We start from the raw sequence: 25,219 nt of genomic DNA, 5'->3' as shown, positions 1-25,219 counted from the left end.
CTGAGAAGTCCTATGGGTTTTGATACTGTGTTGCTATTTTATTAGATGTACTACCACTTGCTACTGATGTTCATTCTTATTCACAGATCATATATCAGTTCTATTTCAAATACGAGATATCTGAAAAGATTCCTGAAAGCTTCAAAAATACTTTGGAAAAAATTTCACTCTTAAGTTCCATTAAAACTGACCAAAACTGAATGCAACTATAAACCAAATGATGCAATTTTAAGCTAAATCATTAGAATGGAGAGAGATGATAAGAACTCCCAAGAATCCGGAAAGGGTACAACAAAATATTGTGAAGTTCTTATGGCTAAATCTAGACAAATCTTTACAATGGAAGGTACGTTCTTAGACATAAACCCCAGCTGCCAGCTGGCTGCCACTGAGACTAAGTTGGAGTTGTTCACTTTAGGAGGCAAATATAACTGGCCACCCCTCAGAATTCTATGTCTGGCAATAGGCACGCTCTGACAACATTGGAGGATGAATAGGTGTACGGAGGGAGTGCTGTCATTCTTCACGAGTTGCTACAGAGCTCTACCTGCTTGTGGTCTAGTGGTAAACATCATGCAGTGTAGACATGATGTGATTTCAACACCCCTTTCGCCAATTTTTTTTTTTTATCATATTTAGGGTATGTGCTAAAGTTTTGTCTGATGGAACCTCAAAGATAATTCACTTCACTATCTAACATATTGTCCGCCACTCGTTGCCTCGCAGTAGCATTCTCGCTTCCCGAGCATGAGGTCCCAGGTTCAATTCCTGGCGGGGTCAGGGATTTTCACCTGACCCGAGATGACTGGGTGTTGGTGTGTCATCATCATCATCATCATCATCATCATCATCATCATCATCATCATCATCCATCCATCCCCCTTAGAGTCAGAGGAAGGCAATGGCAAACCACCTCCATTAGGACCTCGTCTAGTACGGTGGTGCGGGTCTCCCACATCATTCCCCTACGCTCTGTCAAGCAGCACGGGACTTCATTTCCATTCCATCCAACAGACCAGTAATGGCACAGCTATACTCTACCTGCTGCCTAATGCCAGGTGTGGTCCAACCAGCTGAAAACGGTGCATCCATATGAGTGTCTTATCAACTGTCATTCTCTTATTTACAGTTCTACTATTTACCTTGCAGTTACCTATGAGATGATACACACTTTGATCTTATGAATGTTGTTCAAGAACTGCAAAATTGCATCGCAAATAAGAACAGGGTATTAAACGAAAAATATATGAATAGATCAAGTGAGATAATTCTGTCCATCCAGTAAGGAACTTCTTGTTCTCAGAGTTACCAAACATATTCAGCATTACTACCAAGATTCAGTTATACTAATAGCAGGAAGTATAGCAGCCAAAGTGATCCTTGAGTCGTCTGTGAAGTGACTACACATTCTGTCTCAAACACATGGCTGCCAAGGGTCAGAATGCCAAAAATGTCACTGAGTCTTATTTGTGTTTCTGTAATTAGGTTTAGGGGCTAGAGCATAGTTACTAATAATACTCAGGTGTACTGTCTGCAGATCAAACATCATACACCAAGAACTGTCAGAATTATTAATGTTTTTCTGTTTGAAGAGCAATGGAAACTAAAAAGCTGATCAGCAAACATGTTTCATAATTCTGGAGCATCTCCATTTATAGAATTATAAAAGTTTTCTTGAGATCACTGTCATTGACACTATCCCCAAAACAAAGGACCAGACAGACAACAAAGCAGCATTGATTGCAAAATGTGAACATCTACAGTGAGACTCCATTACTTAAGGATGATAAAGTTTCAATCAAGAAAAGCTACTGGACTGGAAACCACATACAATGACAGAAAATGTAGACTCAAAAAGCCACTGAAAATTAAACCAGCCACAACTAGTGATGCATCACAAATATTAAAATTCTCTCATTGCAATAGTATAGGCAAAGGTAGAAAGAAGCAGGCTTCCCACAACATAAATGACAAGACACGTTGTAATTTAGTCAAAGTAACCTTGTTGCAGTCAAAAATCCAATTTTCCAACTCACTGTCACTTATTAAGCACGGACTGTTCAGAATATTTCACTGAATTTACATGTAAATATCTATTGAATGTAGTAGGGTAATAAAGCTCCAGTCTGGAAGTCCGTCGGCTATCACTCAGTTGCCAGACATTTTCTGGGTGGTATTTTATATATAACTTTTTTTTTTTTAAGCTAATACTAATGATTTTCAAACATTCGGCTTGCTATCTGTGTAATAGCACTTTAATTGCATCCTTTCCTTACCCATTGTTTTGTGATGCCCTTAATTTGCATCAGATTAGAGGAACATCCAGAATGTTAGTTTTCCTATGTTGTTTCCTTTAAAGCAGATGTATTTAGCTGGGAAAACTGCACGCGTATTAAAGCTCTATGGCAATCAAATACCGACCGGACAGGTCTTGCCTGGTGCCAGTAACCCTAATGGTGTCTCTTATTAGTTCTCTTGCTGCCTGCAAGTTTCGGTCAGTGATAACATTCCTTAATGCACAAAACATAGCACCCATCAAAATTCATCATCAGCTCTGTCAGGTCCATGGGCATAACATCATATGCAAACAGATGGTATGTTGTTGATGTAGGCTTTTTCTGAAAGACATCGAAAGTTTCCATGATGAAGAGCACAGTGGGCAACCACCCATGATCAATGATCACCAGGTTGAGCTGGTGCAGCAGCACATCCTGGAGAACCCATCGTTTCAAGATTACTGAGCTCAGTGGCCATTTTCCACAGAAATTGTCACTAAGCACCTGCTATTCAAGAAATTTTCTGCGAGGTGGGTGTCAAAAAACCTGACAACTGAGCACAAAACGAAATGCTTTGGAGCAGCACTGACATTTGTGCAGTGGTACTGTGATGACAGTTACATGTTCCTCAACAGGATTGTCACAGGCGATGGCACATGGATCTCCATCTTTTCTTGCACCTCAAGAAATTCCTGTCCTATGGCCAGCATTTTGATCATGACGAAGAGCTGAAGACGATTGTCACACGTTGGTTCCATTCACAAGCAGCAGACATCTACGACACAGGAATACAGAAGTTCATCCCACGATATGACAAGTGTCAATTTTTCTGGTAACTATGTCAAAAAATAGCTCAAACATTGCTGTACTAGGTGTTAATAAACTTTTTCATATAACTTTCTTTTTTTTAATAGGGACACTTACTTTCTGGATGCTCCTCGTACATGTGAACCACTGAGTAGCGCCTGTATAGTCAAATAACTAATGGTCAGTATGTTTAAGAACAGCGTAAGCAGGACAGCAGTGAGATTTTACTTAACTAACTTTAACATATAAAATGTGTAGTGATTGTCAATTCAGATGCATAGTAGAGGGTAATATTTGATAAGGAATTATCAGCAGAATTAATTTAATCATCACAAGAACAAACTCATGCCTACTTGGTGCTTCACGTATTAGATTGAGCAGACTGATGGTTGTTTCCCTTGTAACGTTGGGAGTTTTTGGTTCCATTCCCTGCTTGTTCTTGAGAGAAACACGAGATGGTGCAGCAAGGCGGGTGTTCCTCGTCACAAATTGGTGTATAAAATATACTTGCTTGCAGAGCACGATGAAGTAAGTAGAACTTAATCTGTGTTGTTGCCCATAAGAAGCATAGATGCCTACACGCTATCTTTACTTAGATAGTCAGTGCTGGAGTAAGTGCATCACCACTAATGTCATTCAAACCAAGTGGAAAGTGTAACACCATCGAATTCACCGTGTATTCATACCATTCTGATCATACAGTTGTTACTATCATCTACTGGCAACAATTAGAAAGTAATTGTTACCAATGTTTTGCCAAGAAAAGCCAAAAGTGCTTTATGAATGAGAATTCCTATTTGCTTTGCACCTAAGACTGAAACCCAAAAGACTATAAGAAATTAACAAAACATAGTGAAGGGCAGACCTTCTACTTATTTTCTTGAGTTCTTGCAATTTTTGATGGGGGCTAAGCTTTGCGCATTAAAGGACGTTATCACTAACTGAACCTTGCAGGTAGCAGGAGAACAAGTAAGACGCCATTTCGGGGCACAGCTGTCGTGCTACTGGCACCAGGCAAGACCTGTCCAGCTGGTATTTATGATTGTCACATAGTAGACCTGCACCACATGTGCAATTTTCCCAGCTAAATATATCTGCTTTAAAGGAAAAATCATAGGAAAACTAACATTCTGGATGTGCCTCATATCTGATGCAAATTAAGGGCATCACAAAACAATGGTTACGGAAAGGATGCAATTAAAGTGCTATTACACAGATAGCAAGCCGAATGTTTGAAAATCATTAGTATTAGCTTTTTTTAAAAAACAAAAAGAAGAAGAAGAAGAAGAAGAAGTTATATATAAAATACCATCCAGAAAATGTCTGGCAACTGAGTGATAGCTGACGGACTTCCAGACTGGAGCTTTATTACCCTACTACATTCACTAGATATTCACATGTAAATTCAATGAAATATTCTGAACAGTCCATGCTTAATAAGTGACAGTGAGTTGGAAAATTGGATTTTTGACTGCAACAAGGTTACTTTGAGTAAATTACAACGTGTCTTGTCATTTATGTTGTGGGAAGCCTGCTTCTTTCTACCTTTGACTAAACAATGGAGATGCTCCAGAAATGTGAATGACTTCTGCTGATTATTCTTTTTAGTTTCCATTGCTCTTCAGGCAGGGAAAAAAAAAAAAACAAAAACGAATAACTGACAGTTCTTGGGGTATGATGCAGCCTGCAATTAATTACGATACTGAGAACACAAGTCTCGGCTCATGCGTCACCATACTGGGACTCTGTTATAAAAGAGGCAGCCAAGATTAGAATGAATAGCAACAATTTCAACAGAGACCAGGGCTACACACTAAGTAGGGCATGGGAGCAGGCTTTGGATTTTGAAAGGAAGCAACAGCGGATGCTTAACACTTGTAGGGAGGCGGGAGCGGCAGTTTCAAACTTGGCGCTGGACCCTCGAATCACTTGACGTCACTTGATCCCACAGCGGGCCGGAGCTGCTATGAGCTGCCCAACTCGCCTTCCACGCACGCATCATTTTGGCTCTTTCTGATTGGTGACAGCAGCCATAAAGGTAGGTATATAAGTTTGAAATAGTGCCGATCCCTGCAGTCAATAGTTTTACTCCTGATGACAATGGAGCTAGCCATCAAAATCTTGATAATTTTATTAGAATTGACGCAGCTTGAAAACCAAGAAGATTTTATCCAGTCATGCCACCGTGAAAGACTCTGAAGACGCATTACTGACATATCTTCTAATTTTGCCTCAGAATGGTGGCTGGTCTCTGCTGGTGGCTTGAATAACGAAATTAAAGACATTGGAATAGTAATGCAATTAATTCATTAGTTATAACATATACCCACACCCTGATCCTCTCACTACAGAGGACACACTTTGAATAGTGACCAACAATGCAGACCATAGTCAGTGCATCTGAGTAATATTATTAACTACGTTCCATTCCCTAAATCTAGTTACATAAATGTGAATAAGACTCAGTGACCTATACTTTTGGCATTTTGACCCTTGGCAGCCACGTCTTTAAGAAAGAATGTGTAGTCGCTTCACAGCCAACTCAAGGAACACTTCGGTTGCTATTCTTCCCAACTGACTCTGGCAGCTATGCTGGATGTGTTTGGTAAGTCTGTGAATGACAAGTTACTTCCTGGATGGCTATATTACTTGATCTATTCAGATCACTTTCATTGAATAACCTGAGTTGTTTGCACGTAAGGTGTGAAATAATGTTATTAATTTACGGTTTTGAGTCAAGGAAAGTAGTTTGATGTGGATATTGCAAATAATCTCTTCTTTTATCAGGGTGTATATGTGGACAAGGAAAAAAAAAATTCCCAGATTTGTCCCGGCTCTCCCGGTTAAAAATACACTTTCTCCCGGGTGAAAATACACTTTTTCTGTGTTAAGTGACAGTATACTTTCCCTCGGAACTGTAAAATTTGTCAATCATTTGAATGGTTATGGTTTTATGCAGCGGCTTAGAATTTCCCAGCACTTTAGAAAACGAAACACATGGGAAAAAAACTTGTTTTGGAATGTTCTTCGATGTGCAGCAACACGTACGCTGCATATTTTCGTATTACGAAAGTATAAATTTACGTTCCACCAACCACCTCATGTTACTTTCCGAAGCATTAAAATCGAGATTGCAATGCGTTTTTGTAAGCCAGTCATAGCTCATGTCACGTGATCTTGCCAGCCGATAACAGCGGATATTCAGAACATGACACGTGATACAGTCAGCCAATAGCAACATCACTGTTACGTAGCGCAAACACAAGAACAGGAAAAGTTAATGCATTAAATTAGTATACATTACGATTAATAAGCTACAAAAGAATCTAAGCTTTCACTTACAATGTTGATCTTTTTTGTTAGTTTTACACTTTAAGATACATCACACAAATGTGCCAGTAAAATGTTTAATACTGACATACATCTCTGATCTTCTGGGCTAGAAATTCTTCTGAATGGCTTTTCATCAAAGAGTTGATTTTTAAATGAGAGTCAAACGCTCTGTGATTTAAGAAATTCATCGTACATTCTCGCACATAGTTCACCTCCCTTAAAAGGAAATTTACTTAAAAATAACACTTTTCAAACCACAATTCGCAATATTTTCCCCGCGATCTGTTAGAAATACATTTGTTGCAGCAGTTGCCAGAGAGCGCCAGATAAGAGGCGTCACCACACTTTCACAGCTACGATGACGTAGAAAGCATGTATGTTCGTAAAACATTAAAATATCTTAAATTATGTAATAAAAGAAACAAAACATCACAGGATACTCCAAGAGCATCGGAATTTTGTGAACCATACTGAAATGAATAATTAGCTTAAAGTGCACATTCGTATATCCAGATTCCCAACGAAGTAGGCCTCGACCTGATATTAAGCTTTTCAGGGTGGTTTTCAGGATGTAAATTTTCTTGGAGTACCAGAAATGTATTATCTCATGTTTGGTTCTTTATTATGGCATAATGCCATACGTGCTAGAAGATGAGAACATGCACTTGAAATGCAGCGAACAGTTGAAACTAGCCAATAGTGTGGAATTGAACACTTCGTTTCAAATAAATTGCCTGCCTCAGCGGAAAAGATAAATAAAAGCCGAATTTCTTTAGCAAAGCGAAATAAATCACTTCATTGTTCTGCAAGGCGATTAATGCTTGACTGTCAGAAAGGTGGAAATAAAATAAAATCCAAAACTAATAACACATTTTAGCCCTCCATAATTATGTGAATGTATTTTAATTCACTTGATAGCTCCCAGCCACAGAAATCACTTTTTTTTCATTTAAGGTGAGAGCAGTAAGCAAAGAGGAAACAGCAAAATCACTAAATGTAAACACTGATCACGTGCAGACTACACAGCCCCCCCCCCCCCCCCACTATAACTCTGACTGCTCTGTGCAACAGCCCCGGATCTATGATATTTCGAACCGGGGCAATACTAGATGGTGGCCTCCCCCCCTCCACCCACCTCTCTGGAGCGTTTGAGATAGGACGTCAGAAATTTAAAAAAAAAATTTTCAAAAATATGTTCATTTTGGAGCGCACTTCTTTCTGAAGAGTCTGATGCATAAAACATATAACTTTAAGGAAATGTAAGGTGTGTTATTTGGTCTTAAGTGTGACAAAGTGCAGTGCCATGCCTCTTCACACAGCATTCGTCTACCGCATGTCACTGTATTTCGCACTGTGGAACTGAAATGTGTATATTTTGTAATGGATGCCATCAAACTATATTCAGGATAGCAGAAATTAAAACATCCTGTGGTGCCTCTCCTGCTCCCAATAGGCCGGTCTGACATCCTGACCCCCCCCCCCCCCCTTTTTTTTCCTCCCAGAATAGAACTTAAGAGGCTGCTAGCCAGGGATTGTACAACTTGTCCTTTCTAGTGTAGCGATCTGACCAAAAATGTTCCGTCAAAATTTCATTTTCTTGGATACACCGAGAAGATAATACGTAATCTTTCTTACCTGTTATTCCTGTTAATCATTTATTTCCACTCTGGTAGTCTGAATCTATGGACTTGGCTGGTAATTATAACAACACTAATCATTTGCATACCCAATCAATCACCTAAACAAACAGCAGTTGGCATTCACCCGTTTGGCTTTATTCCTCTCAGCTCGTATAGCCCCGTCCCCTTTTGGCTGCAGGAAAGTTTATTTCTAGATGGATTCCCCGGGCAGAGACATCACGTACCCTATGCACGTATTCAAATATCAACTTATGATTCATTTAGAAATTAACTTAGATTGTGTTCAAAAATGTTCAAAAACCAATAGGGATGCGTTTCGAAATCAGCTGAATAATCGATAGACTAACATGCACTAGATGCTAGGCGCTTTGTGAAACAAGATTTTTTTTCCTCAAGAATATGAATTTAATCCCAACTTTCTCTTTCGAATGCGCAAATATTTTAGACACACCCACCTACGTAGGGAGAAATGATCATCATAATAAAATAAGAGAAATCAGAGCTTGAATGGAAAGATTTAGGTGTTCCTTTTACCCACGCACCATTCAAGAGTGGAATGGTAGAAAAGTAGTATGAAAATGGTTCAATGAACCCTCTGCCAGGCACTTAAGTGTGAATTGCAGGGTAACCATGTAGATGTAGATGATGTTAAGAAGCATTGCGTAGTCTTCCTAAAGACTCTCACACATTTTGTTGTTGGCAGATGCTTGTATGAGCTCTGTGTGTATTTATATGGCACATGTCCCTTGCAATTTAAGTTTTATTCTCTCATTCATGTTCTGTTGCTGCAGTATTATTCCACAGAAGCAGAAAACAGAAATAGACATTGTTAGAGTATTGATTCTTACCAGTTAAAACTACAAAAAATTAAATGAAAACTAAAAATCCTTGAGAACTTCCCAGAATTCTAAAAAATTCCTGGGTTTTTCCCAGTTTTCTCCCGGATGAAAAAATTTCCAGGTCTTTCACGGATCTTCCAGTTATCCCAGGTCGTATACACACTGTTTACGTTATGATTTACCTGTCTTAGCCACAACTGGGGCAATAAGAGAGAGACTAATACTACAGCTTTTCACCAGCTCACAGGCAACGTGGGCACCTGTGAAGCGTAGGCTACTTTGACTCGGATTTCCCTGTGAAAGCCATATTTTTATCAGTTTCGTGACCGAGATACAGGCAATCAGATCTAATATCAACAAGGAAATCTTGTTTATTTTATTTATGAACTGTCAAATTTCTACACTGAGACAGCAAGTAAATGCAGACCCTTTCAAACTCCGATGAGAGTAATATCTTCCTAATTCATGCTGAAATATGCTCATTCATGTTACAGGCTTCATGGTTTATTACAACAGACTTTTGGTTTATGGTTTCCGTAGCAAGCAACATTTCATTTGTATTAGTACAAAGCATAATCTAATAGCATTTTCCATTATTTTACACCAGACAGGAATTAATCAACAACAGACTATTCTCTTAAATTATTAAAACAGACTGACAATGCTCAGGTAATTTACAGATTCCACACCTGTAAAATTGTACATGATCTGAGTTAAAGATGTCGTCAAACCAGGTTTGAAGTGCATTTTCGTCCAGAAAGTTATTTTCTTGGTGGTAAACATGTGAGGGTATAAGATCAGAAGAATAAGTGCATGACGGACGACTTTTGAACTCCTGGATAGTTTTGTATGTTGAATCAGCACAATACATTATCTTACAGTAGCAACATGTGGTGCAGTTTTGTAGGTTGTTTTTATTTCACTGCGACTGAAAGATGTGTTAACTGTTGGCAACAAATACCAGCTGTGATATGCATGCCCCTGGGGAGGGGTTTGTAAGGCACAACACCACCTTTGAGCCACCAGATGCACAATAGTACATTCAGACTGACCTTTGTTTGAGTATTTGTCTTTTGTTAGAGCTCAGATATTAATTCTGTCTTAAGAACTTAATGGCATCATAACACATCACCTGTAACAAGAACACAAAGGAGTTTTCAGTGAGGGAACTGATGACATTCAAGCAAAAATGTACCAATAGCCATCCCTTCATCTTTTGTTGCTATGTGTTAGACGATCTAGTACTCCTACTCCCGATATGTGTACCTTGCATATTGAATGCAAATGTCACACAAAGTTTAAATGGGCATAGTTCATCACATATACCTGTTCTCGAGACTCCCTGAATTTGGAAAATCATTCATGCTGCAATAGTCTTTCTTGAAAGAAGAAAACCCTTTTCCAACATGTTTTCTCAAAAGCACTCAATACAAAATTCCAAGCTGCCTGTGTTGCCTTCAACCATCTATTAAACCTATAGCGAATAGTATGTCTCACACGTTAGACCCTTTCCCATTTGCAATGCTATTTTACAGTTCTTTAACAACATTCATAATTTTCAAGCATGCACCATCACACATGCAACTGCAAGGTAAGTACTGGAACTGTAAGTAGAAAATGAACTTGGTAATACATTCACTGCGCCATGCCATGTTTGGCTGGTTGGACAGGGCCTGGCTTAGGCGGCAGGTGGTGTGTGGCCAACAGCTGGTGGCTGCTGTAGGCAACTGTTCTGGTCTTGACGCAGCCACAAACTGTTTGGTGGAACTGTTTCTGGAAGTTCTTTCTATTACTGGTGCGTAGGACAAAGAAGTGTGTCATCTCTAGGGTTTCATCTTACAGAACTTTAGCACATTTAAAAAATAAGGCAACGAGGGGCTTGAACTTGCAACCTCAAATCTATACTACACGATGTTTACCACTAGACCACGAGCAGATACAGCTCTGTAGCAGCTTGTGAAGAATAACAGAATTTCCCCCACACATTTCCACATACTACAGTGTTGCTAGACCATGCATATGGCCGGACTTGGAATTCTGAGGGGGGTGGCCAGTTATACGACTGCCTTAAGTGAATGTCTCCAGCTTAGTATCTGTGGCAGCCACCCAACGGCGGGTTTCATGTCTAAGACAGTACTCGTAAACTAATTAGAAGGGACCTGAAAAGTTCAAATTTTGGAGTAACTTTCCTGACAAGCTATTTCATACCAAGTTGTACCCTGATGTTATCTCTACGCTAAGTACTTGTCTGTTCTATCTATGGTTCTCAGTGCACATTGCACGACTACAAATGCCCACAAAAGTTGAAATTAATATTCAGCAGATTTTGTAATTATTGAATTGAGTGGGGAAAAGAGAGACATTCTTAGTTCACAGGCAGAAAAATACAGCAGTTTCTAAAAAAAAAAAACCATTTGTTGAAAGCTTAAATGCAGCCAAAAGAAGGAATACACAACACAGGAAAAAAACTGTTTAAGTTTTTCCAAAAGCAATCATTCCACTCAAAAACCTCCCCAATCATCATCTTTTTTAACAGCCAATTTCAGGTCACTCAGGCTTTTCTTCAGGCACATAATGTGACAAACTTTTAAATTTTTATGTCTAAGCACTTACAAACAAATCCACATACATAGTTGCATGTTGAAGTGCTGCTTCCAGGACATTGAGGTGCACCGGCCCTGTACTGAATCCACTGAGTGGAGTAATGACGCCGGCCAGTGTGCCAGCCAGCCAGCCAGCCAGCCAGCCAGCCAGCCAGCCAGCCAGCCAGGATGTGGTTTTCAGGCAGTTCCCCACAGCCCACTAAGTGAATACCAGGCTGGTACCTAAGTCCCGCCTCAGTTACACAATTTGCAAACCTTTAGAAAAATTTTGCTCATCACTTTCACATAACTAACACAACTCGCAGACATTTGGGTACACACATTCAGTCCCGCAGGTAATGGAGTGGTGACAGAAACGGCATGCAGCCAACCCTTAAATTAATCATGCCAAATCAAATCCCAACCATAATGACCCTATGCAAATGTGGAACACGTGCACAAGAAAATGAATAATAATTATCTACAAACAAACAAAAATCAGACTGAATTTCACCTAATATAGGTGCAAAATTTTCAGGACCCTATTAATTAGCAAATAAACTGAATAGATTAGCATCTAAAATGTGTGTTTTTGGTGCCAAAAACATGGACACCAAAATAATAATATATCACAGTTACTCTGAATAGGTTACTCGTTTATGTCATAATTTCTTGGGGCATCCAACAAATGTCACAAGGCTCCCAATATTGCACGAGAAAATAATGAGGAACATACGTATTGCCAAACTAAGGATAGCTTATATAAATATGTAGGCTTCTGCTGCTGGTCTCAATCTCGGTAAAATCCTTCTAGGTGTACTGCTGCATCATCTTACAAAAAAGACTGAGTACTGAGGGATGTCAATGCAACTTGGCCACAATGTCTACTTTAGTGTTTAATCTATCTTATAAGATGAAGCAGCAGTACAAGCACTAGTATTTTAATGAGAAATGGTAACTTGTTGCCCACTGTTAAAGAATTACTTTCCATTACTTCCCAGTGAATGTATGAGGTCTTTATTTTCTTACATACAGGGTGACAACTGTTTAACTATATGAAATAAAATAGTCATAACTTCTGCACAGTTCGTGTTATGTTATGATGTTCAAACTGCACGGTTAGCCACAGATCACGATGGGAATTAGTATGGGCATGCATGGATGCATGGTTTAACAACAACGACCAATTTCATTTGGATGGGTTCATCAATAAGTAAAACTGGCGGATTTGCAGGACTGAGAATCAGCATTTTGTGATTGTGAAGTCTCTTCAACGAGTGCCTCTGTGGTGTGCTATGTCAAGTCACGGAATAATCGGTACGATATTCCTTGATGTCACGATGACTACCAAATGGTACACGAAGGTTCTGAATACGATTTCATCCCCATTATGCAAAGTGACCCTGATTTCGACAATGTGTAGTTCATGCAAAACGGAACTCGACCCCATTGAAGCACGAGAGTGTGTTATGTCCTGGAGGAGCACCTTGAGGACCGCATTCTGGCTCTGGAGTGTCCAGAGGCCACTGGAATGGGCCTTGACTGGCCACCACATTCTCCAGATCTGAACACATGCGATTCGTTTTTGTGAGGCTATACGTACGTACAGCAATAACAACAAAACCATTGCTGAGCTGGAAACAGCCATTCAGGAGGTCACTGACAGAATCAATGTTCCAACACTTCAGCAGGTCATGCAGAATTTTGCTATTTATCTGTGCCACATCATTGCCAATGATGGCAGACATATCGAATGCGTCAAAACCTAAATCTGAATATCTGTAGTGACGTTTACATGTTGAATAAAGTGTGTGCATACCGTAGTAGTTTGTAACTAATTTGCGTGAGAAGCCCGCAGGGAGGAGCGCCACACATCGGTCGTCTCCTTGACAGCCCGCAGTTTATTCAGGGATGTCATGCCATGCCACTCAGCAGTCCACATCCCAAGCACCTTACGGCGCAACACCAGCTGCTGATCGTGAGCCGTGAGGCCGATTTCCAAAGCTGGGGTGTCGATCGCCCCTTTGGCCAGCCTGTCGACACGTTCGTTCCCCGGGATGCCAACGTGACCTGGCGTCCAAATAAAGACCACCGAACGACCAGAGCGGGTAATGGCGGAAACAGACTCCTGAATAGAGGACACCAGAGGAGAAGAGGTATAGCAGCTGTCGATGGCCTGGAGGCTGCTCAGGGAGTCACTGCAGATGACGATGGACGTACCTGAGCAGGAACGCATGTGCTCAAGAGCGCACAATATGGCCACCAGCTCTGCAGTAAAAATACTGCAGCCAGCCGGCAAGGAGCGCTGTTCAACATGGGCAGCGTGAGCAAAAGCATAGGCAGTGCGACCATCAACCAGGGAACCATCAGTGAAGACAGTCTCACAGCCCGAAAATGAGGCGAGGAGCGCAAGAAAACGACGACGGAGGGCCACAGGCGGAACCGAATCCTTGGGTCCATGTGCCAAGTCCAGACGGACGGACGGCTGGGGCAAACACCAGGGAGGCGTAGGTGCACGGACCCGGAAGGGAGGCAGAAGAGGGAATGACCCCAGTTCCAACAGCAGGGACTGGACGCGGACAGCTATGGAAAGCCCAGACCTAGGTCGCCGTTCGAGCAGATGGAGGACCATGGCAGGGAATAGCAGGCGACGATTGGGATGGCCCGGCGAGCAATGCACGTGGGCAGCATAGTCGGCGAGCAGTCGATGGCGGCGAATCCGCAGTGGGGGAACCCCGGCCTCCACCAGTAGACTATCCACGGGGCTCGTACGAAAAGCGCCAGTGGCAAGCCGAACCCCACAGTGGTGTATGGCGTCTAACAACTTCAACACTGAGGGTGATGCAGACCCATAGGCCAGGCTCCCATAATCAAGCCTGGACTGCACAAGGGCTCTGTATAATCGCAACAGCGTGCAGCGATCTGCACCCCAAGAGGTGTGGCTCAGGCAGCGGAGGGCGTTGAGGTGCCGCCAGCACTTTTGCTTCAGCTGAATAATATGAGGAACCCATGTGAGCCGGGCATCAAAGACGAGTCCTAAGAAGCGGCAAGTGTCCACCACTTCAAGCAGGTGGCCGTCGAGGGAAAGTTCAGGATGAGGGTGGACCGTCCAACGCCTGCAGAAGTGCATAAATCGAGTCTTGGTTGCAGAGAACTGAAAACCATGAGTCAGAGCCCATGATGCTGCCTTGCGAACGGCGACTTGCAGCCTGCGTTCGGCGACTCCTGTAGTCGTGGAGCTAAAGGAGATGCAGAAGTCGTCGGCATACAAAGAAGGAGACACCGACGACCCCGTGGCTGCAGCCAGACCATTAATGGCCACTAGAAATAAGGAGACGCTCAACACCGAGCCCTGCGGGACCCCATTTTCCTGTATATAAGATGAACTAGAGGCGGCACCCACTTGCACCCGGAAAGAGCGGCGCAATAAAAAGGTTTGAAGAAAAGCCGGGAGCTGACCACGAAGACCCCACTCATGCAATGTAGCAAGGATGTGATGCCTCCATGTGGTGTCATACGCCTTCCGCAGATCAAAAAATACAGCAACGAGATGCTGACGTCGGGCAAAGGCCGTACGGATAGCAGATTCCAGCCGCACCAAATTGTCCGCAACAGACCGGCCTCGACGGATGCCACCCTGGGATGGAGCGAGGAGACCGCGCGACTCAAGGACCCAACACAAACGCCGCCCCACCATACGTTCGAGTAATTTGCACAAAACGTTGGTGAGGGTAATGGGACGATAGCTGTCCACCGCCAGTGGGTCCGCACCGGGCTTCAAGATGGGGACAATAAGACCCTTTCGCCATTGCGACGGGAACACACCTTCGCTCCAAATGCTGTTAAAGATGATGAGGATGTGTCTCTGGCAGTCCCGGGAGAGATGCTTCAGCAGCTGTGCGTGGATGCAGTCTGGTCCTGGTGCCGTATCAGGGCAGTCGGTGAGGGCAGCGAGGAATTCCCTCTCGCTGAAAGGAGCATTGTATTTTTCAGAACAACGCGTGTGGAATGATAACGGCGTCTGCTCGGCTCGCTCCTTTAGAGAGCGAAAGGCGGGGGGATAAGTGGCCGTCACAGAGCTCTGAGCAAAGTGCGCAGCAAGGTGTTCAGCAATGGCGGCAGCGTCCGTGCAGACAGCGCCGTCCAAGGAGATCCCAGGGACACCCATAGGGGTCTGGCATCCATAAATCCGCCGGATCCAGGACCACACGAGCGAGGGGGAGACACGGGAGCCCAAGGATGAGACATACCTCTCCCAGCACTCCTGCTTACGCCGTGCGATAAGGCGACGGGCCAAGGCACGGAGCCTCTTAAAGGCGATGAGGGTCTCTAGAGACGGGTGCCGCCTATGACGCTGGAGAGCCCGCCTACGGTCGCGAATAGCCTCAGCAATCTCCGGCGACCACCAGGGGACAGCCTTCCTCCGAGGGAGTCCAGAAGAGCGGGGGATGGCAGCCTCGGCCGCCGAAATGATTGACGTGGTTAAGACACGGACCACCTCGTCAATGTCACCCTGTGGGGGAGACTCAATGGTTGCAGCGGAAGTAAAAGCCGGCCAGTCAGCCCTGTGGAGAGCCCAGCAGGGCAGGCGCCCAGAAGAATGACACTGGGGCAGTGACAAATAGATGGGAAAATGGTCACTACCAAACAGGTCAGGATGCACCCTCCAGTGGAGGGATGGGACAAGCCCGGGGCTGCAAAGAGAGAGATCGATGGCCGAGAACGAGCCATGGGCCACACTGAAATGCGTGGGAGCACCAGTGTTCAAGAGGCTAAGGTCGAGCTGAGCCAACACATGCTCCACGGCACGACCCCGGTCATCGGAGACAGTCCCACCCCATAGAGGGTTGTGGGTGTTGAAATGGCCCAGAAGCAGCAATGGTGGCGGGAGCAGAGCCAGCAGCGCAGCCAAGACATGTCGGGGGAGCTCCCCATCCGGAGGAATGTAAACAGAGCAAACAGTAATGGCTGATGAGAGCTCAACCCCGACAGCGACGGCCTCTAAAGGCGTCAGAAGGGATACTGGCGAGCTACAAACAGAGTGGTGAACAAAGAGGCAAACCCCACCTGATGCTCGTTGACAGGCAGCACGGTTCTTATAGTATCCCTGATAACCACGAAGGGCGGGGGTCCGCATTGCTGGAAACCAAGTTTCCTACAGAGCAATGCAGAGAACAGGGGAAACACTCAGAAGCATCCGGAGCTCAGGCAGGTGGCGGAAATAACCGCCGCAATTCCACTGGAGAATGGAAGCAGTAAGGGACTGGGAGGGCGTGAAGGCGACTAAGAGGCAGACGGCGCCTCAGAGCCAACTGCTGCCACCGGGGGAGAGTCAGCTGAGGCCATAGGAAAGGTCCCCGAGGGTTCTGTGAGGGCGAGATCCACGGCAGAGGCGAGGATCTCCACCTCATCCCCGGAGCCAGGACTATGTACAGCAGATGGCACTGAAACAGCCGGAACGTCCTTCTTTTTGGACACATTCCGTTCCTTCTTCTCGCGTCTGCCCTTAGGGTGAGAGGGCTGGGAGAGCTTCTCTGAAGGAGCGTCGGAGGCTGACGACGACGCAGAAGCCCTACGACCAGCAGGTGGCGGAACCTTCAGCCACTGGCTGACATCCAGCTGGGTAGGAGAAGAAACGGAGAAAGGGAGAGCCCCGAGGGACCCCTTCCGCGAGAGAGGAACCGGCAGAGGCAACGCCGGTGGAGAAGGGGGGGGAGGGGAGGGATCGAGCCCCCCGGTTTTTGAGCACACGTCACTCCCGAAGTAAGCGTGGGGGGAGCGACAGAAGAGGGTTTGCCCCCAACGGCTAAGGGGGCAATAGAGGAAGGCGTGCCCCCAGACATGAGGGGGGCAGACAGAGAGGCATGGCCCCGAGAGCCCATTGAAGGCGGCACAGAGGAGGCGACACAGAGGAGGCGACAACCGCCGCTCGCGAGGGCGACGATGACGTGGCTGCAGCATAAGATGTTCGAAGGGAAGCAGGATACAACCTTTCAAATTTCAGTTTTGCCTCTAGATAAGTAAGCCGGTCCAGGGTCTTAAATTCCATTATCTTCCGCTCCTTATGAAGAACGGGGCAATCCGGCGAGCATGCAGAGTGGTGCTCCCCACAGTTGACACAGACAGGCGGAGGTGCACATGGAGAATCGGGATGAGAGGGGCGTCCGCAATCTCGACATGTGGTGCCGGATGGGCAACGGGAGGACATGTGCCCAAACTTCCAGCACTGGAAGCACCGCATCGGGGGAGGGACGTAGGGCTTGACGTCACAACGGTAAACCATTACCTTGACCTTCTCGGGCAAGACATCACCCTCGAAGGCCAAGATAAAGGCACTGGTGGCCACCCTGTTAGTCTTGGGTCCTCGATGTACACGACGGACAAAATGCACTCCACGTTGTTCTAAGTCGGCTCTCAGCTCGTCATCGGATTGTAACAATAGGTCACGATGGTAAATAATCCCCTGGACCATATTTAAGCTACTGTGGGGGGAGTGACGGTAACAGGGGCGTCACCCAGCTTATCACACAAGAACAACGCTCGTGACTGGGCTGGGGAAGACGTCTTGAGGAGGATGGACCCATTCCTCATTTTAGACAACCCCGCCACTTCCCCAAACTTATCCTCCATGTGTTCCACATAAAACAGAGGCTTCGTCGTAAGAAAGGAGTCACCATCAGTCCTGCTGCAGACAAGGATTGCGGTACATAAGGCTCCCGCTTGGCACTAGATCTACGTCCCTCCCATGGTGCAGCCAACGAGGGGAACGACTGAGGGTCATATTGCGCAGCATCAAAGTCTACTCTGCCTCGCTTAGAGACGCTGGTGGCCATGTGACCACCAGCTTGGTGTGATTTATTGCGCTTCATTGCGCCACATCCGCCCAGATGCCACCTACTCCGAACGAGGGCTCTTCCCAAGGGCACCACCCAGGCAAAGCAACGGGTACCTGGCCGATATCCCGTTGCCCGGAGTCCCCGTGCCCCAGACAAGATGAGCACATACTCCTTGGCATGCATGGGGAGGAAACAGCTCTGGCATCTGCAGTGCGATCCCTGCGTGGTCAGGGGGCTACCACCAAGAGGGTACATGACGACCCCACCACAACGGACAGGCTACCGTGCTGGATTTTAGGTGTTGAAAGGGTCCACAGTTGTCGTGGGTGCTAAGAAGGGGATTGCGCACAAGACAAGAAGGAGGTAATCCAGAAGACGTTGGGTGTAAATCCCGCCACACGACAATAAGGAACATGCAAGATGGTGGTGCATGATGGACCAATAGAAAAACACCACGTAAGGCGTCCTTCCCCAAATGGCACGCACTAACAACGGAAATTTGGGGAAAAAAAGGAGGTCAAACCCAAGAGGGGACCATCACAGAAGGCCGAAACGTTTGAGACTCCTTTTAGTCGCCTCTTACGACAGGCAGGAATACCGCGGGCCTATTCTTACCCCCGAACCCGCAGGGGGAGGACGGGTTTGAGATTGACAAATGCCTTCAGAATGTTACCTGCCATCATCTGTAGCACCAACATTGAGAAGTTTATATCAAGAGTATGGGGGCAGTTCAGACATGCCAATTGATTGTATTATTATGACAATGCACCCTGCCATAAAGGAGCATCTTTGAGGTAACGGTTTGTGGACACTAATATTTCTGAAATAGAATGATATGCCAAGAATCCCAACCAGAACCCAATGGTACACCTTTGGGATGAGTTAAAATGTCGACTCCGTTCCAGCCCCCCAGCTATCATCATTACCTTCTCTGGTTTCGGCTGTTGAGGAAGAATGGGCAGGCATTCATCTGCAGACATTCTGACACATCAAAAACTATCCCCAGAAGAGTTGAAGCTGTCATAAAGGCCAAGGTCGGCCATATCCCATTATTAACATCCACTAACAGTGCTCTGATACTTCTGATCAGATAGTGTAATAACAAGAAACAATATTAACCTTTCCCTCTCCTCTAAACAAACTGACACTATAATTTAATGTTGTAAAAACATAAACAGTTAATCTATCTGATAAAGTCCTGGATTGGCGTCTTTTTGGTATACCAAATTTGTAGTACTCACGAGGGGGGATCAGTCTTCAATAAAACCAACAGTCTGAATATTATGTCAAAATAAACTGAAAATAGTGGGCTCAAATGTTATAGGAATGACAGATACCTATTTGACTATCTATCCACAGTGACATCACTACACTAAGAGGAACATACCTGTCCAATGAGGTCATGGTTGTGCTGCAGATCGTCAGCGTAAGTATTGAGAAATTCTTTCATCTGTTTCACATGAGCTTCCTCAATTTCTTGAAAATGCTTTAAGAAAAAAAAAAAATGAGAGATTAAGTGAACTCCTATACTAACTTTAAATGTACAAAGTATATTCTTACTATAAATAAACTTTCAGGTAACTACATGCTTGATCAGTCACTGAGTTTTTTTTATTGTTAACAAACACACACTGAGGTGCCAAAACATTATGGACATCTGCTTATTAGTGTATTGGTCCACTTTTGGAAAGAAATACAGCTGCTATTTTGCATGGCATGGATTCATAAAGCCCGTGGTAGGTTTTCACAGATATGTGCCACCAAATGCCTATACACAAGAGACGCGTTTCCCTCAAATTATAGGACAGTTGTATGTGGGCACATTAGTTTATGATGATTATTATTATTTTTCTTTCCTTTCTCAGACGTTATGTCTGGTTAAAAATGGAAAGTGACGCGGACCTTGATCAAGCGTGACTTCCTTTTAACTGTTCGGTATATGTTACATTGCATTTAGGAACTTTCAGGTAATTGATCATGTATCAATAATTACAGATTTCTGTAGTTGTATGTATACGTTTGGATGTAACTGTATTGCATTGATGTACTGGTGGATATTGTGGGGTATGACTCCTGTAGTTGATAGTGTAATTGGTATAACGTCAACTTTATCTTGATGCTACATGTCCTTGACTTCCTCAGCCAGCTGGATGTATTTTTCAATTTTTTCTCCTGTTTTGTTCTGTATATTTGTTGTATTGGGTATGGATATTTCAATTAGTTGTGTCAATTTCTTGTTTTTATTGGTGAGTATGATGTCAGGTTTGTTATGTGGTGGTGTTTTATCTGTTATAATGGTTTTGTTCCAGTATAATTTGTATTCATCATTCTCCAGTACATTTTGTGGTGCATACTTGTATGTGGGAACATGTTGATTTATTAGTTTATGTTGTATGGCAAGTAGTTGATGTATTATTTTTGCCACATTGTCATGTCTTATGGGGTATTCTGTATTTGCTAGTATTGTACATCCGCTTGTGATGTGATCTACTGTTTCCATTTGTTGTTTGCAAAGTCTGCATTTATCTGTTGTGGTATTGGGATCTTTAATAATATGCTTGCTGTAATATCCGGTGTTTATTGTTTGATCCTGTATTGCAATCATGAATCCTTCCGTCTCACTGTATATATTGCCTTTTCTTAGACATGTGTTGGATACGTCTTGATCGATGTGTGGCTGTTTTAGATGATACGGGTGCTTGCCATGTAGTGTTTTCTTTTTCCAATTTACTTTCTTTGTATCTGTTGATGTTATGTGATCTAAAGGGTTGTAGAAGTGCTTATGAAATTGCAATGGTGTAGCTGATGTATTTATATGAGTGATTGCTTTGTGTATTTTGCTAGTTTCTGCTCGTTCTATAAAGAATTTTCTTAAATTGTCTACCTGTCTATAATGTAGGTTTTTTATGTCAATAAATCCCCTTCCTCTCTGCTTAATGTGAATCTTTCTGTTGCTGAATGTATGTGATGTATTCTATATTTGTGGCATTGTGATCGTGTAAGTGTATTGAGTGCTTCTAGTTCTGTGTTACTCCATTTCACTACTCCAAATGAGTAGGTCAATATTGGTATAGCATAAGTATTTATAGCTTTTGTCTTGTTTCTTGCTGTCAATTCTGTTTTCAGTATTTTTGTTAGTCTTTCTCTAGTTTTCTTTTAGTTCTTCTTTAATATTTGTATTATCTATTCCTATTTTTTGTCTGTATCCTAGATATTTATAGGCATCTGTTTTTTCCATCGCTTCTATGCAGTCGCTTTGGTTATCCAATATGTAATCTTCTTGTTTAGTGTGTTTCCCCTTGACTATGCTATTTTTCTTACATTTGTCTGTTCCAAAAGCAATATTTATATCATTGCTGAATACTTCTGTTATCTTTAGTAATTGGTTGAGTTGTTGATTTGTTGCTGCCAGTAGTTTTATATCATCCATGTATAGCAAATGTGTGATTTTGTGTTGGTATGTTCCAGTAATATTATATCCATAATTTGTATTATTTAGCACCATAATTTGTATTATTTAGCATGTTGGATAGTGGGTTCAGAGCTAGGCAGAACCAGAAAGGACTTAATGAGTCTCCTCGGTATATTCCACGCTTAATCTGTATTGGCTGTGATGTGATATTATTTGAATTTGTTTGGATATTAAGTGTGGTTTTCTAATTTTTCATTACCATGTTTAGGAACTGTATCAATTTAGGATCTACTTTGTATATTTCCAATATTTGTAGTAACCATGAGTGGGGTACACTATCAAAAGCTTTTTGGTAATCAATGTATGCGTAGTGTAGCGATCTTTGTTTAGTTTTAGCTTGATATGTCACCTCTGCATCTATTATCAGTTGCTCTTTACATCCTCGTGTGCCTTTGCAGCAGCCTTTTTGTTCTTCATTTATACTTTTGTTCTGTGTTGTATGTGTCATTAATTTCTGTGTAATGACTGAAGTTAATATTTTGTATATTGTTGGTAAGCATGTTATGGGGCAATATTTTGATGGGTTTGCTGTGTCTGCTTGATGTTTAGGTTTCAGATAAGTTATTTCTTGTGTAAGTGTATTAGGGATTGTGTATGGGTCTGCAGTGTATCTGTTAAATAATTTAGTTAGATATGAATGTGTTGAGGTGAACTTCTTTAGCCAGAAATTTGCTATTTTTTCTTTTCCAGGGGCTTTCCAATTATGCATAGAATTAATTGCTCGGGTGACTTCATGTTGCAAAATTATCACTTCAGGCATTTGTGGTATCATCTTGTATGTGTCTGTTTCTGCTTGTATCCACCGTGCATGTCTGTTATGTTGTATTGGGTTTGACCATATGTTGCTCCAGAAGTGTCCCATGTCTGTTATGTTTGGTGGATTGTCTATTTTACTGTGTGTGTTATTTATTGTCTGATAAAATTTCTTTTGGTTTGTGTTGAATGTTTGGCTTTGTTTCCTTCTATTTTCACTTTTTTTGTATCTTCTAAGTCGTTTGGCCAATGCTTGTAATTTCTGCTTCTTTTCACCTAATTGCTCTATCACTTCTTGTTGTGAGATTTTACCTAACCTAACCTTTTTAGTTTTTTGTCCGATATTTCATTTCTTATAAATTGTATTAGCTGTCCGATGTCTTTTCTCAATTTTTCTATTCCACACATATGTGGCACCAAATGCCTATACACAGGAGACATGTTTCCCTCAAATTATAGAACAGTTGTATGTGGGCACATAATTTTATTATTATTATTATTAGAGACGAGGAGCGCTCAACATCATGGTCATCAGCACCCTTACAAAAAGTCAGAATGCCTATCTCAGGGGTGGGGATGAAGGCTGTCCCCACATGCAGAGCATGGTATGATGTATTAATGTCTGCCTCCCTATCCCACCAATTTAGGGATGAGGCCTGACAGTTTATGAAATGTCATCACTCTTGTAAGACTGGAATAAATATCTGTGAGAATGGTGGGCAGATCTCTATCGAGACTGAGTGCTGCCCTAATATCAGTATATAGGGCACACATTGCCAAAATATGCTGAACTGAAAGTGGCACGCCACAAACTTCACAGAGCGGTGGATCCTCTCACCGAAGGAGGAAACAATGTGTTAAAGTGCTATGTGCAATGTGCAACCTAGTAAGCAGAACCTCCTTCCAGCAGTGAGGCTGACACAAAGTCTGCCATGCCTTTGTGGTTGATTTGAGTGGCTGCAGTTTGTTTTCTGTCATCTGCAAGCATTCAGTCTTCCACTGATATATGATGTGTTTATCAGAAAATGAGATGATGGCATGCAACGGGATGGGACACTGATAGACAGCACAATCCCGACATGCTTCCTTTGCGTCTGCGGTGGTCATGTCGTTTCCCTGTATCCCGATGCGGCCAGGTACCCAGCAAAATATCACCACCTTGCCATGGTGTTGGAGCCACTGTAAGGAGTCATGGATGAGCTGAATCAGTTGGTCTACTGGATAGAATTGGTGAAGTGCTTGCAATGCACTAAATGAGTGAGAACATACAAGAAATCTTGTACAGTGATGTTTGTGAATCCTCTCCAGTGTCATCAGAATGCCATATAATTCTGCATCATAATTTGTAAATAGTTCAGGAAGATGCACTTTAAAAACTGTATCAGAGAAAACAGCACAACATTTTCTTGCTGGGATCCATCTGTGTAAACAATGATAAAACTGTGGTATGTACTTAAAATGGACGAAAACAAAGCTGTAAACAAACAATCTGGAGTACAAGTTTTCATGTACTGTGTCAAGCTCAAAATCACTTTGGGCCTCTGAAGACACCAAGGCGGCAATGTGTCCCATCCCTGGCTGTGCATTTTGATGCCTGATAATCTGTAGCACATATCCCAAATGGCTTGGTTGCGCGGGACCGATTCCTGAACAGCCATTCAAAGGTGGGTTCGACCACTGCACTAAATTCCAAGAACTGAGATGACACTGAGATTTTCAGAGTCTGTCGAGCCACAAGGATGCAGCACTGAATCCAGAGTGGTGGTTCACCAGCCTCTGCAGACAGACTATGAACTGGGCTGGTCTGAAAAGCTCCAGTAGATATCCAAATGCCCTCATGGTGGACAGGACCTAACATTTTGACATAGGAAGCACAGGCTGACCTGCAGATCACGCTGCCATAATCTAAATGTGATCGAACAAATGCCCTATAAAACTGCAGGGGGCGGGACCTGTCAGATTTCCATGTTTTTCTGCTAAGGCATTTCAAAATATTCAATGATTGAAGCCCTTTGTTTGTATGTCTTTCAGGTGTGGGAGTCAAGTTAATTTCGAGTCAAATAACAAAAGCAAAAAGTGCAGTTTCTTGAAAATGTAAAATACTGCCCCCATTGTGAGCAGCTGTTGGTTAAAACTTAAACGAGCAGAGTTAACATTGACACATGTAGTCTTCTCGGGTGAGAACCAAAAACCAGTTTTCCTGGCCCAGCTTTCCAGCCTCCTAATGGTCAGCTGTAGCTGCCTTGTTGTCGTTATAAAATCAGAGGAGGAGTAGAAGATTGCAAAGTCACCCACAAACAAAAAGCATTTGACAGGGCTCCTGACTGTGGAGGAAATGCCATTGTTAGTGATGGCAAACAATGTGACACTGATGACATTGCCTTGGGGGACCCCATTCTCTTCAACATAGCAGTCACACAAGACACCGCCAACACAATATCGGAAACGCCAGTTCCCACTCATGAAGTTGGATGTTGTACCTCCAAGTAGTGTCATATGCTTTTTGAGGTCAGAAAACACACAAACCAAATGGTTTCGGTGTAAGAAGGACTCCTGTATTGCCATCTCCAGTAGAATTAAGTTGTCGCGGGTGGAATGGTAGTGCCTGAAACTGCTGTGGGAGCACCTCAGGTGACCTTGGGATTCGAGCAGCCAGACGAAGTGGTGGTTGACCTCATGTT

At 43.2% G+C, this 25,219-nt stretch overlaps 1 protein-coding gene across 1 annotated transcript in view; it reads right to left on the bottom strand.

Annotated features, from left to right (window-relative positions):
* The window catches only part of LOC124722546 (F-BAR domain only protein 2-like), a 313,554-nt gene that overhangs the window by 213,499 nt on the left and 74,836 nt on the right, over window positions 1-25,219 (bottom strand). The window contains exon 5 of the mRNA XM_047247688.1: window positions 19,701-19,799. Coding sequence (XP_047103644.1) covers window positions 19,701-19,799 — 99 coding nt within the window. The remainder of the gene's footprint in view (window positions 1-19,700; window positions 19,800-25,219) is intronic.

This window comes from Schistocerca piceifrons, chromosome X (assembly GCF_021461385.2).
Source record: "Schistocerca piceifrons isolate TAMUIC-IGC-003096 chromosome X, iqSchPice1.1, whole genome shotgun sequence".
Lineage (NCBI taxonomy): Eukaryota > Metazoa > Arthropoda > Insecta > Orthoptera > Acrididae > Schistocerca > Schistocerca piceifrons.
Note: the sequence above shows the minus strand (reverse complement) of the source record. Positions and strands in the feature narration are given on the sequence as shown.